General features: G+C 40.9%; 1 protein-coding gene across 8 annotated transcripts in view; it reads left to right on the top strand.

Annotated features, from left to right (window-relative positions):
- Nucleotides 1-13,638, top strand: part of PTPRZ1 (protein tyrosine phosphatase receptor type Z1) — a 656,962-nt gene that overhangs the window by 590,910 nt on the left and 52,414 nt on the right. For all 8 annotated transcript variants that reach the window (XM_078680698.1, XM_078680707.1, XM_078680718.1 and 5 more), the window contains 3 exons: nucleotides 4,941-5,075; nucleotides 6,055-6,218; nucleotides 10,425-10,560. In XM_078680698.1, the coding sequence (XP_078536824.1) occupies nucleotides 4,941-5,075; nucleotides 6,055-6,218; nucleotides 10,425-10,560 (435 nt within the window). The remainder of the gene's footprint in view (nucleotides 1-4,940; nucleotides 5,076-6,054; nucleotides 6,219-10,424; nucleotides 10,561-13,638) is intronic.

Raw genomic sequence — 13,638 nt, forward strand, 5'->3', positions numbered from 1 at the left:
AAGTGAGTCATGTCCACTGCACTCTTGAACAAAGGCCAGACCTCCTCTGTCTCCCTGGACAGGCCTAAACCTCATCTGCACAATGTGATTCGTAATATTAGGAAACACAGGTGATATATTTGAAAAACGTGCAAATATTTTTGCTCATTTCACAATCACATCACCTGTATTTCCTCAGCTTAGGTATCTCATTGTGCAGATGTAGTCTAGCATATCAAAGAGTACGCAGAAGATGAGGACTGTATGCAACAGAGCAATGTACATTACTCACCTCCTTTGACACTTACAGAAGCCTCAGTTTCTCCATGCCTCCTACACAGTTCTAAATGTATATCATTATCATCATAGTGACTATGAAACTCTAGCAGTACATATTGTGAAACCTAAATGACTTCAAGAAACGAGTTTTTAACCCCATGGATGCTCAGCATATTCCCCTGCTATGCTGAGAATCCGTAAAGTGCATGTTACATGACGAGCTGGGCTCGTCATGAGCGTGCGAGGAGGCTACTTCATGACGAGCCCAGCTCGTCATGAGCGTCGAAGGGGTTAAACCGACAAACAAGCAAATTATTTTCCCATATTCATGGTGGGAAGTAAAATATTCATTTAAAGAAGCAGACACCTTTTTGTCCTTCTCATAAATGTAAAAAGCATTTCTTTTTTTTAAAAAACGATTTTCTGATCATAATTTGAAAACACATCACAGCTCCTATGTACAAGCACACCCTGTCAGTACTTAAATTTGCCAAGCACACATGGGGGCGTATTTACAAGGACCTTGCACCACGGGGAAATGACTTAAATTTGCCAAGCACTCATGAGGGCGTATTTACAAGGACCTTGCACCACCTTTAAAGTCACTTTTAACGTGGGGAAAATGACGTGAATGTGGCTCATAAGCTATGTAAATTTGCCCCCATGTTGACTATGAAACTCTTGCAGAACATATTGTGAAACTTAAATGACTTCAAGTAACGTGTTTTTAAACCGACAAACAAGCAAATTATTCTCCCATATTCATGGTGGGAAGTGAAATATTTATTTAAAAAAGCAGACACCATTTTGTCCTTCTCATAAATGTAAAAAGCATTTCTTTTTAAAAAAAAAACGATTTTCTGGTCATAATTTGAAAACACAACACAGCTCCTATGTACAAGCACACCCTGTCAGTACTTAAATTTGCCAAGCACACATGGGGGCGTATTTACAAGGACCTTGCACCACGGGGAAATGACTTAAATTTGCAAAGCACTCATGAGGGCGTATTTACAAGGACCTTGCACCACCTTTAAAGTCACTTTTAACATGGGGAAAATGACGTGAATGTAGCTCATAAGCTTTGTAAATTTGCCCCCATGTTGACTATGAAACTCTAGCAGTACATATCAAGTAACCTAAATGACTTCAAGAAACGTTTTTAAACACATCAAATAAGCAAATTATTCTCCCTAAATCATGGGGTAAGCGACTTAAAATGCCCTAACACACATATAAATTATTTTATGTCATTGTCATAAATGTAAAAAGCATTCCTTTTCTTTATGAACCATTTTCATGTCATAATTTCAAAACACAGCACAACTCCTATGTAAAATGTAACTTTCTTCCTAATTTTTTCCCTTAAGCATACTAGTCTCTATCTAAATTAAATGAATCTTTTCTCACCTTAGCAAATACTTTTTGACTTTCAAAACAGTCTCAGACACACACCAATTTTTCTTTAGCAGAGCAAAGGGTATGCACTCCAGAGGCTGCAACCAACAAAGGCACAGAAATGCTGTAATTCATCACACATATCTCTCATGTCACCCAATCAAAACTCTTCCCTCACTTTTTTCAAATCAACACCCTTCCCCCCTCTACCCTTTCTGCCTTTTTTCCATAGCAACTACCTCCTGAAAGACCTCTCATGTTTACAAGTTCACACAACAATGTTTCAATTGAACTCTGAACTCTCAGTACACCTGCGTATCCAGTGCATTGTTTCTTAAAATGATTTTTTCTTAACCATTCAAATTTCATCTTTCAGAGAACTCATCCATGCACCCTAACTTTCTGTTTTCAGCAATCAAAATCCACCAATCACTGCTACTGAATCATTAGCACTGAAACTCCACAGTTTTTTTCATTACAAACTCCTACTGTTTCAACTGCCATTTCATTCCCACACTTCATCTGACTGCAGCAGAACCTCCTCTCACCATGTTTTCTGTCTGGATTATTGGACATAGTTACATCCACTGGGCTCAAAGGTATGCTGATAACAGAAATTTACACAACCTCAATTTACAAAATGTGGAAATCAACTGGATTGGCCACAGAGGATTGAGATGTCACCAATTGATACCATTGGTGAAAACCTGTTTGCATTTGCCACACCCTGACCTGTTAATTGTGCACTGTGGAGGAAATGATTTGGGCACTTCGACTGGGGTAGGTCTGGAAATGCTTTTAAAGGACACCTTTGAACAATTGATGGCACTTTTTCCTCAAACTGCCTTGGTATATCAAATATATGCCAAAGACAGAAATGGAGGTGGTCCAAGCAATTTTGTCCACAAATTGAGAAATCGAGGAAGCATGTAAATAAGTCTGTTTCAGCTTACATGAGAGACCATGGAATGGGCTCCATCTACAACAATAACTTGCGTTACTACATGCAAGATATCTACAGAGGAGATGGAGTGCACTTCTCAGGTGAGGGGAACAGAATATTCCTCCTGAATTTAAGACTATGTATTGGTACCTACTTGTAAGTACCTAAATCTACCACAGACCCAAAAGCTCTTTTCAGAGCTACCCTAACTATGATCACACTAAATAAATGTTAAATGTAATTTTTTTTAAACTAATTTTCACGATTTACGCTTTCTGGAGCGCTACCCGGTTCGCGCACCGGACGCTGACCGCGCGAAAATTTGATTTCTTTTTTATTTTTTTGGGACATATATGGGTCTCCTCATCCACCCTCACAAAACCTAGGGGGTCAGGATATGTCTCCCTTGCACCCTTTTACACAATCCCAGCATTGTTTAGCATCCATCTTGTGTCAAAATTAGACCTTAACGCAAGATGGCGGACTCCCGTTACGCTACCGGTAAGCTACCCGGTTCGCGTACCGGGTAGCGCCTCTACCGCGAAAAAACGGACATTTTTATTTTTTTTATTTTTTGCCCCGCGGGACCCTTTAATAGCCCCCTCATCAATCCTAGGGGGTCAGGAGGGGTCTACCTTGCCCCCTTTCATTAATTTCCCCCTTCGTTTTTCTTCACCTCTTGTCTCTCGATCCTACCGAGAGACAAGATGGCGGCCGCTCCGGACTGTTTAGAATGTTGACAGACACCGGAGAGCCAATCAGCTTCTCCTCGCAAAGTTCCGTTACGCGTCAGGTACGCGAACCGGGGCGCTAACCGGGACGCTGTCACAGATATATATATTTTTTTTAACGTTAATTTCTCAAAATCCACTGGAGCACATATATAGAGACCTAGCAAAGGCACATCGGGCAAACAATATCTACAATTTTGCCAAGTTTCGTGGAAATCCATTCAGCCGTTCGAGCTAAAAGTGAGTCCAACCGCCCTATGGAAAATTGCATGGGAAAAATGCGTTTTGGGACCCCCCTTTTTTCTCGGCCCCCCCTTGACGAAACCCCCCCAAATTTTCAGGGGCTGCTCAGAAACAAAATGTTCAATTTTCCTGAAAATTTCAGCCAATTCCGTCCTCAAACGCCAAAGTTATTCGACATAGAATTTTCAAAAATCCCATAGTGAAAAAATCCTAACTATATATACCTACTGGCGACCGCCAGTAGGTAATATATATATATATATATATATATATATATATATATATATATATATATATATATATATACTTACATTTCAAACACATATGCCTTTACCATTCATGCCTCCACAACAAAATAATTGAAAACGCAAACATGGTAAAGGCAGATGATTTGTAAAATCCTGCGTGGTAAAGGTTATGTGTAGTAATGGAAAATGCTTGGTAACGGTCACGTTGTAATGGCATTGCATGGTAATGGTTGCATTGTATTGACTGTTCCCTGATCATGAGTAACAGTTAACTCAAAGCTCTAGAAAGAGCATTGTTGTAGAGAAGCCTTGGATGTTGTTCTCTTGTTTCTATTGTGTAACTACAGCGGTCTCAGTATGCACTTTTATCTGTCTTAAAGGTACTTTAATACCATTATAAATGTCAATAAAATGTTTACACTTTAACACAATGCTACATGTTGGTCCTAAAGATCCAAATTAAAGATATCCTACTTTTAAGGCAGTCTCAGTCTTTTTCAGACATATCTGCAGTGACAGACTTTGATGATACAGATTTTTTTCCTGTTGCCTTATGCAGCAGGTACCCTTCTTGGCTATGTAGAACAATTAGACTGTTTAGGACTTTAGTACAAGCTAGTATTACTGTGCTTCCTGACAAATAAACATAAATTGTCCAACAAATGGCACCTTCCCCATGGTTTCTTTACTCTACTGGCATGATCCATGCTCCCATCCCAGACACATGCCCACAATGATGATGTTTTACCTCGTTTGTGATGGGACCGCCTGCAGATACGGAGAGACAGCCTAGTAACTGTGGACCTTGACATTGTTAGCAAGGGAGAACCTACATTCTCGTCACACAGAAGGAAGCTATAGATTAAGAAATATAATCAATAGTTTAGTAGAAATGTGATACCACAGGAATGTAATCAAGCTTGAGTGCTTAGCTTTATATCAAGTGCCTGACATAGCATACCGCTACTGCAGAGGTCCATGGGATTGAATAAAAAAACTTTCTTAGATGCACTCTACTCAATCCTATCAATAATCTACAGGAAGAATTTTGATTTCATAGTTGGGATTTTCCCACATGCAGAGTAATTGTTTTCTGGCTTTTTTCTATCTGTACTACAGAGAAAATGTGACCAGTACTGGCCCGCAGATGGCAGCGAGGAATATGGGGCATACCTAGTGACTCTGAAGAGTTCTCTTGTGCTCGCCTATTACACTGTACGGAAATTTACTATTAGGAACATGAAAATCAAAAAGGTAAGAATGTAGCAGATATCCAGTATCTGGCAATGAAATCTAAACGTTTAAGGACTATGTACATATATCTTATTTTAATATTATGTACTAGTTATCTAACCGTCCATCTATCAAGGCAGCTTTACTATGATTTTCCTGCAAAAGGTGGAACAGGCTGGCAAGATACTTAATTCCATGTAAAATGTTATTAAAGATCAAAAGAATCTATATCCAAGTGCAAAAAGAAATGGCGGTGTCAAATCTTGCTCAAGATTTCTTTTGGTTGAGTTTGGATGGCAGACATCGGGCAGCTGTAGCTTTTTTTTGTTTTTCCTTGACCCCAGCTCTGAAAGTTTAAGGTATAATTCATTATTGTTTGCTATCCTGGCGGCTCCAGTTAGCTGAAAATGGGTGCTTGTAATTTAATGTTTTTGTGAACAGAGTGCTCCAAAAATATGTCTTGATCGTGTCCTCAAAATTCTTAAGGTGGCACTGCCTTGAAACTTCTGACCAGCATCCAGTGCCATGCCATAGACCAGGGGATCAAGGGCGGGACCAGATCGCTGGTGTATCATGGAGACTTACTTGGAAATTAACTATCATCAAACTTTCCAGCATCAGGTCAAACCATTCAAGTTCTGACTTTCTTCCTGCCTCTGTTGGCCCGTTATCACTGCTTGGATACCAATACTTGCTTTAGTACTTCACCAATCTTTTTTCAATTTGAATACATTTTAAAAATATAGTTTTGCCAATTAGAGCAAGTTGAATACAAAAGTGACTGCAAGTGTAGTCCTGAAGTAAATTCAATCCCACTAATGAATCAGAAATATCTCATCAGACACTCACTGATCTATGCTATTTGAAACATGTCCACGTATTTCTCTGTGTCTGTCAGTGAGTTATTTCAACAACAGAATCCTTTCAAATTAGGTAGCTAAAACTTCGTATGCATATGACATGTAATGATTTGGACTAACTGTGGTTTGTATTCTATCAGGGGTCACAAAAAGGAAGACAAAATGAGCACACAGTTGTTCAGTACCATTACACCCAATGGCCTGATATGGGGGTCCCCGACTATACTCTTCCAGTGCTCACCTTCGTGCGAAAGGCTTCATCTGCTAAACACAACAGCATGGGCCCCGTTGTAGTTCATTGCAGGTACAGTATATACTTGTCTATGTTACACCTTTTGGAATTCCTATCTTGTAGAATTTAGTTGACATTTATTTTACCATTACATGTATTTTTGTTCTATTTCTTTTTACTTTTCATTTTCAATAGTAGATTTTAATTGTTTTTACTGTTACAAGATCAGAATAAAACACGTAAAGGTCCAGACTAGGGGGCCGATTAGGATGGCGGACGGACTTGCGTCCGTCCGCCACCCCTGAGTAGGAGGGACCGTCCGCATGGGCAGCGGCGATCCCTCCATGGCAATTAGGATGTGACCGCCACCCTGGCGGTCACATCCTGTATGTTTTACATTGCGGCGGGTGCTGCTTGAAGCAGCACCCGCCGCAATGTAAAAAACGAAAGCTGTGCATTTGCATGCACAAAGCGGCAGGCACCGCGCGGTGCCTGCCGCTTCGTGCACGCAAAGGCAGGGGGGTACCATAGGTACCCCCCATGTGCACCCCCCACGCAACCTTCACCCAGGGGGCCCGCAACGGCCGGCGGAAGTCACCGCCGGTCCGGAGTATGCGGGAAATCCGCCATCATAATGACCCCCTAGGAGTGCACCAAATGTTGTCTGGTATTCACTGCACCAGGTATTTACCCAGAGTTTAGTATTTACCTGTGTAGTATTCTGAATAGTCCCCTGAAAAATGGGACCTTGCTCTTTTATGACATTTCATCCATGTGGGAAATTGTGGCGGAGGCACTGTTTGGCGCTAAACTCGGAATTTCAATATGCATAGTAAATGGAACTACCTCTCATATCAGAATTCAGCCCTTGCAATCTGGCAGATAAATCAATATACATAACAAGTCATTCAAACAATCCAGAAATCACATACTGTCTCAATTAAAATGTGATTTCCTAAGTTTAACAATAATCTGTCCGCCATTCGTTCTTCTGATATAAACACTACAACGCAGATGCCTCTATGGTTGGAAGAGTGATGTAATTACTCTGAACTTATGCATGAAGTATTGTGGTGTTGTGTGTGAATGACCAGAGTGGTGAACTCTTTGTGTCCAGGGAGTGAGCTTAGCAGTGTGATGGAGAAAGAATAACTGAGATATATGTAGTGATATAAGTAATTTTTGGGGATGTCCAATATCAAATATGGTAGGAGTGTGGATGTGTACCTGAAGGGATGGATTGTCTTTAAGCCCCCCAGGATGCCAGCCACATGCGGCAGACCTCTTTAAGCATTGGGTGGATGGTCTCTTCGAACTAAGGGGCCTATTATGATGGCGGGCGGATCGCCCCCGCCTGCATGGCGGTGGCGATCCGCCCCACCATCTGTACCTGATTTACCCCCCGCCATATTAGTATGGCGGGGTACCGCAGCGGACGGAAAGACCTTCCGCCGCTTTTCCGCCGGCAGACAATCGTTACGATTGCCTGCCATGTGGTTCTGGGGCACAATATGGTAGCGGTGCCCAGCAGGCACCGCCATTCATATTATGATGTGCATTTTTCCTGGCCTTTCCATGGAAAGGCCAGCGTAAATTGCATTAGGGGCCCATTACGGCCCCGGGGGGCTGCACTTGGGGGGTACCTAAGGTACCCCCTACATTGCCATACACAAGGTGTCGCATTGTGCATTGCAATGCACAACATGCCTCTTTAACATTGCGGCGGGTGCTGTTTACAGCACCGTCCGCCACAATGCTAAAAGCAAGAATGCACCCACCAGTGTGGCTGGCGCATCCTAATTGGCCTTGTGGGGCCGCCGCACCTCTGGCGGTTGGTCCCATTTTCCGATACGGTGGGTCCCTAAGTTGTTAAACTGGATGTGGTGACACGCTTAATGCAACTCTAAATGATAACTGGATTTAGGTCTCTGTGGTTTAAACTAAATGTTCTGAATAACTACGTATGTTTTGCTCATTCTGCACCTAATACCACTTGTAGGCCAACATTTTAAATTAATGTCAAGCCGGGATCATGGTAAGCTTCTGTTATGGTTATCAAACCGCAGCTAAATACACTGGGACCAATATTATAGGGTGGGCTCTAAACACTGTGCCTAAAGTTGCTAAAAGAAGGCTTATGCTGGCGGCCGTGGAAGCTATACAAAAGAATCTTCCCACGTTTTTTTCCCATTGTACTAAGCCTACAAAGATGAAGCACAAAAGCCCACCATCAGAAAATGAGAACCTATATAATGGCCTATGCCCACAAAGGGTAAGCGATGCACACCATGAATTGTACAGATGTCAGCCCCTTCATTTCTATTATTATCAGTAGTATCATCATCCTCAATCTAATTAAATCCTCCTATTGCAAGACATTTATTTTTCTCTTCCTCGCTCTTTTCACCTTGTTTCTTTCTCTCCCTCTTGCATGAAAATACATACACAGTTGAGTTCCCTTCACGTCCTCTCTCACCACCTCCACACACCTGCCTGTTCTGTTTGGTTTCCTTGTTCTTTTTCTCTATTACACAGACATAATCTCTGCCTTTTCTCACACCACTCTCTCTCTTTTGTACACACCCTCTTTTTTGTAACTCTGTCACGCACACACACTCAATATTCTCTATTTCTACTTTCTTTCCACATACCCTCCTTCACATCTGCAGTCCTCTTCGTCTACAGCAGTGACCTTTCATTCAGTCAACAAATCACACATCACTACCCTAAAATCCCTGCACCACCCCCAAATTACAGATACTTTTCCCTTATGGTGCCCCTCTACCCAAACATCCTAGGTTCTGCGAAAGGGCCCCTTGATACCACCACACAAACAGTTTCTTTATCACCACAATCCCCTTCGGGCTCTGATGAATAATTTTTGATGCGGCAAGTGAAATTATCTTAAACGGTCTCACTTCACACCCTGTTATTTGCATTTTTGTTTCTGCTGTCAACACTACTATTTTTATGTGTGCAACAATTCTGTTGGGGATGTGGTGGAAATAAGTAAATACAAGTACACATACAAATAATTCAAGCAATTCCTGTATGGAAAAGAATCATATTTTCGATCATAATTAAACGGTGGAACTAATATACACAACATTAAACCAAACTAGATACCACTTGCTGTGTTTATGTAGCTGTGTCACTTCACGTACACGCTTCAAAGCGCCCTATCATGAGGGAAGTAAGGGTGGTGGACATATGTGGAAGGAATCACTTCCTCCCCAGAAGACTTCGTGCTCAGGGACCGGTCAATAGATTAATGGACCGTCATGGTATGGTGCCAGAATATAAGAACCAAAATATAATTTGACAGAAATACTGTGTCATCAATATTCTTCACAAAAATATTGCTCCATTGGCGTTAATATTAGGAAATACACACCAAATGGGACTATACTTTTGTAAACAATGTTTAGGACATAATGTGTCCACAAGCACTTGAGAAAAGGGAGGCGTCAAGCAAAAGCATAAACACATAAAAATTGTACTTGACATCTTAAAATTCAGAAACAGTTAATGCAGTGTATCAAACCCGTTAGTGCATGTCTTCAGTACATAGTACGGCCATGTTCCACGTAAGCTTCGGGTGAAAGGCTTGAAATGGTATTGGTAAGTAGAACTGTCAGGAGATATAGCATGTTCAGATATTGGGGATAATGCAGTGACCACCACTCTGGCAGCTCCACAGGATTTAAGAGATTTCAAGCTGGTATAAAGAAATAATGTAGTTGTATTAAGGGGCGACATGCTCCTAAGATAAATGTTGGATATGTGCCGTCTTCCCACGCTTTCAAAGCGTATTTTTTTTCTTCTTAATCGTTGGAGATGAGGTATTATGTAGTAAGTAACCATTGGCTTCTTGCTAAAGTTCATGTACATTCCTTAGGTCTTTGTAAACGGCATTTATAGCCGACAATTGTACAAATCGGTGCTGTGTATGTCACTTAAATGTTTTATCAGGTTATTGGGCATTGTCGTACATAATCATGCACTGTTATGAAAACCAATAAAAATCTATTGTACAAAAAAAAAACTCTGGTTAAATGCTACAGGAGATTACGAATCCAAAAATCCAAGTACAGTTTGTTAAAGTTTAAGATGTAAACACAGCAATAGCTATTCAGTGGTGGATGAGATGAAGCAATATGGCACATAGTTAAACCTGGTTTCCAGGATCCGCAAGCGGCTTGCATGGTGATGCTCTAATGCAGTAATGAACCGCTACTGATTGGAGCTTCCTCTTATGGGGACCTTGTGTCTTTCTAGTGCTGGTGTTGGACGAACAGGGACATATATCGTGCTTGACAGCATGCTGCAGCAAATTCAACGTGAAGGCGCTGTTAATGTGTTTGGATTCTTAAAGCATATACGCACTCAGAGAAACTACTTAGTACAAACAGAGGTAAGAATATTGGGATTACAATAATAGAATAAATTGTTGTATGCAAGCAATGGAAATGTGTGTAGAAACTTAAGAAGTGGTAGCAGAGAACACATGGCTCATTCGTCTGATCATGTCTTTTATAATATTGCTTAAAAAAATTATTAATGACTTGCATTTATTGCACAATCTAGCGAATTTCGTGCACATTATCTCCCACAACTCTCACATGAAGGAAGTTCAATGGCCATAGCGTGTTCTGGGTGAAGACATATGGCTCCATAAGCCTTCGACCACCACTCATATCTTTTGACAACTTGCCCTAAGTTCACCCTTGAAATATGTTCACAACGCCTAGGTGGTTTTTATTCTTACAATAAATGGAGGGGGCCGGCAAGTGAACAGATACATAAATCCAGCTTTCCATGCTCGCATTTAATGCTATCCCCCAAGAATTAGAACTGCTTGTGATCAACTTTCATTAACATTTTAACAACTATTTTAGAGGATTTTAATTACTATTCAGTCATACCTCAACACCTTATCTAATAATGTTTATTTTTTAGCTTTCTATGTCAGACAATTTTACTGTTGTTGTGTACCGCTTTTATGGCCTATGGCCGAAATAAAGTTTATTGACTGACTGACTGAAATATGTTGCATCCAGTTTCATATTTCCCCTTTTGTTCTGTACTGTACATCTGAATGTCCTTGTGCTACCCCTTATAGAGAATTGGTTGACAATATGGCACTGTTGTTATGTGTGCAGTTTTCCTGGAAACAATAGAACAAGACAAAATGGGGGCCCTTATTACACAATAGCAATTTTGGGAAAATCCATTTTCTTGTGTGGATTTGATCTCTTTTATGGACCTCAGTAGCTGTAGCTTCAGAGCTGTGGTTGTTTGTGAGGATAGCAAGACGGCCACCCCATGTTGCTCCTCATCTGTATATCGCAAGGGCATTTTCAGAGCGTGGTGGCTACAACGTGAAAACTATTGGAATGAAGAGCAGGAATTTGTTTTGGTTGTTTTAAATCATGTCAATTAAATCTTAGTATACACTTTTGGCTATTTTTATTGTACAAGAAGTAGTGGTTCAAAACCCATGTTTCACAGGGATTGTGTACTACCTGTGAATTATTATGAGTAACTCATGGAAATGACATAATATCTGTGACTTATGGTTTTCATCCAAAGAAGCTGGCTTAGTCTTTCTGAGATCCTGCTCATTAGCTAATTCGTCTATATGTTCCTTAGTACATTTAGTTAAGGAAATCATCAAAACACACGACTCGATTGTTTCATCTGGACTTTGTTTACTCAAAAACCCTTTTTGAAGACAGGTAAATTAACCCGCACATTCTGTTGCAGTCACGGCCCATTGTTGGCTGAGTACTGTGAAGAGTAGTATCAAAATCTTGTACTTCTGCAGAGAAATGTACTTGATAAATCAAATAGTCTTCATAAAAACCTACCTTCTGAACAACGTAATTAAATATTTTTTTTAATTAGTTTTACTACTGGCAACCAACTTAATGGCACCATTTTTTACTTTATTGTCAGTAAACATTTTTGTTAAGATGTAGCCTCTAATTTACATACCTCCCTTCCCCTGCCCTGCCCTGCGGGCACCCATACCCCTCATGAGCTCACCTTTCACTCCTGGAACAGCTGACGTTCTAGAACGTCAGCTGAGAAGCGGTTGATTCTGTTGAAGCCGTTGGGGAGTTGACACGTCTGTGGTCACTGCGGAGTCCTCCCTCCTTGGTGTGTTGTATACTTCAATAAAGTTCTTTCTTGAAGGTATCCTGACTCCCATCTTTACAATTTGGCGACGAGGTAAAAAAACAACTGCCACCGATAAATACACCTGTGTTTATAAGGCTTATCCCGTGCATGACCGAACGGCCAATTTGGATTCTTGAAGCGATGCAGAGGTCAACATGTATGTACTCAACCTCAACGATAGACAAAAGCCTAATGTTGACATGGAAGAAGAATCAGGGTAAAAGGAACCGAAATGCGAGATGTCGATTGGGGGAGTCAACATTTCAATTGTTGCGGACTCTGGTTCACCCTACACTATCATCAATAAGGAAATATGGGACAAGAAATGTATCCAGGCTGTGGGTAGAGATATGTGTACTCCAGACATCTCATTGAAAAAATTCACAGGAGAATCGATCGAATTAGCAGGATACAGGAAGTTGAAATTTGTATTTAAGAATAGAGAAGCCATGTGTAATCTGTATGTTTCATTTGCAGATCCATCAGTGTTGAGGTGGAAGGACCAGGGTAAATTAGGGATTACCCTAAGCCCCAATAACCCTGAACATGTCTTGGTAGCACAAGATGATGAAGAATTACGTTCTAGAATTTTGCAAAAATACCCCAAAGTGTTTGATGGTAATATAGGTAGGTTGAAAGACTTCCAGCACAAAATCCAGGTTAAGACCAACCCAGTACCAGCTATACATAAAGTGAGAAACATACCATTTTCATTGAAAGAAGAAGTAAAAGAACAAGTGGAAAGTTTACTCAAAGCTGGGGTCATAGAACTTACTGAGTCTTCAGAGTGGGTCGCACCATTGGTCGTAGTCAGGAAGGCCAATGGCAAATTGAGATTATGCATAGACTTAAGTGACCTAAACAAGTGCATTTTGGTAGACCAGTTTCCACTACCTAAAATCTGTGAAATGCTGAGTCTGACAAAAAACATGATGTGGTTCTCTACCATCGACCTCACTGCGGCCTATCACAAGGTTTCCCTACAACCTGAGAGTAGGAAATACACCACCTTTATTTCACCCTTTGGTTGTTTTATGTACAAAACAGTTCCGTTTGGATTGGCCTCAGCGGGCGTGATGTTTCAAAGACTTATGCATGTGGTTTTCAATGGGTTAGAAAATCTACTCATATTCCAGGACAATCTCCTGGTAATGGGGAAAACGAGAGAGGAACACGACAAAAATCTATTCATGGTTCTAAACACATTGCAGGAGAAAGGGATGACAGCCGAGTACAAGAAATGTAAGTTCGCTAGGCCAAAGGTAACATACTTGGGGCATGAGATCACGCAAGATGGCATAAAACCAAA

This window comes from Lissotriton helveticus, chromosome 1_1, assembly GCF_964261635.1.
Source record: "Lissotriton helveticus chromosome 1_1, aLisHel1.1, whole genome shotgun sequence".
Taxonomy (NCBI): Eukaryota; Metazoa; Chordata; class Amphibia; order Caudata; family Salamandridae; genus Lissotriton; species Lissotriton helveticus.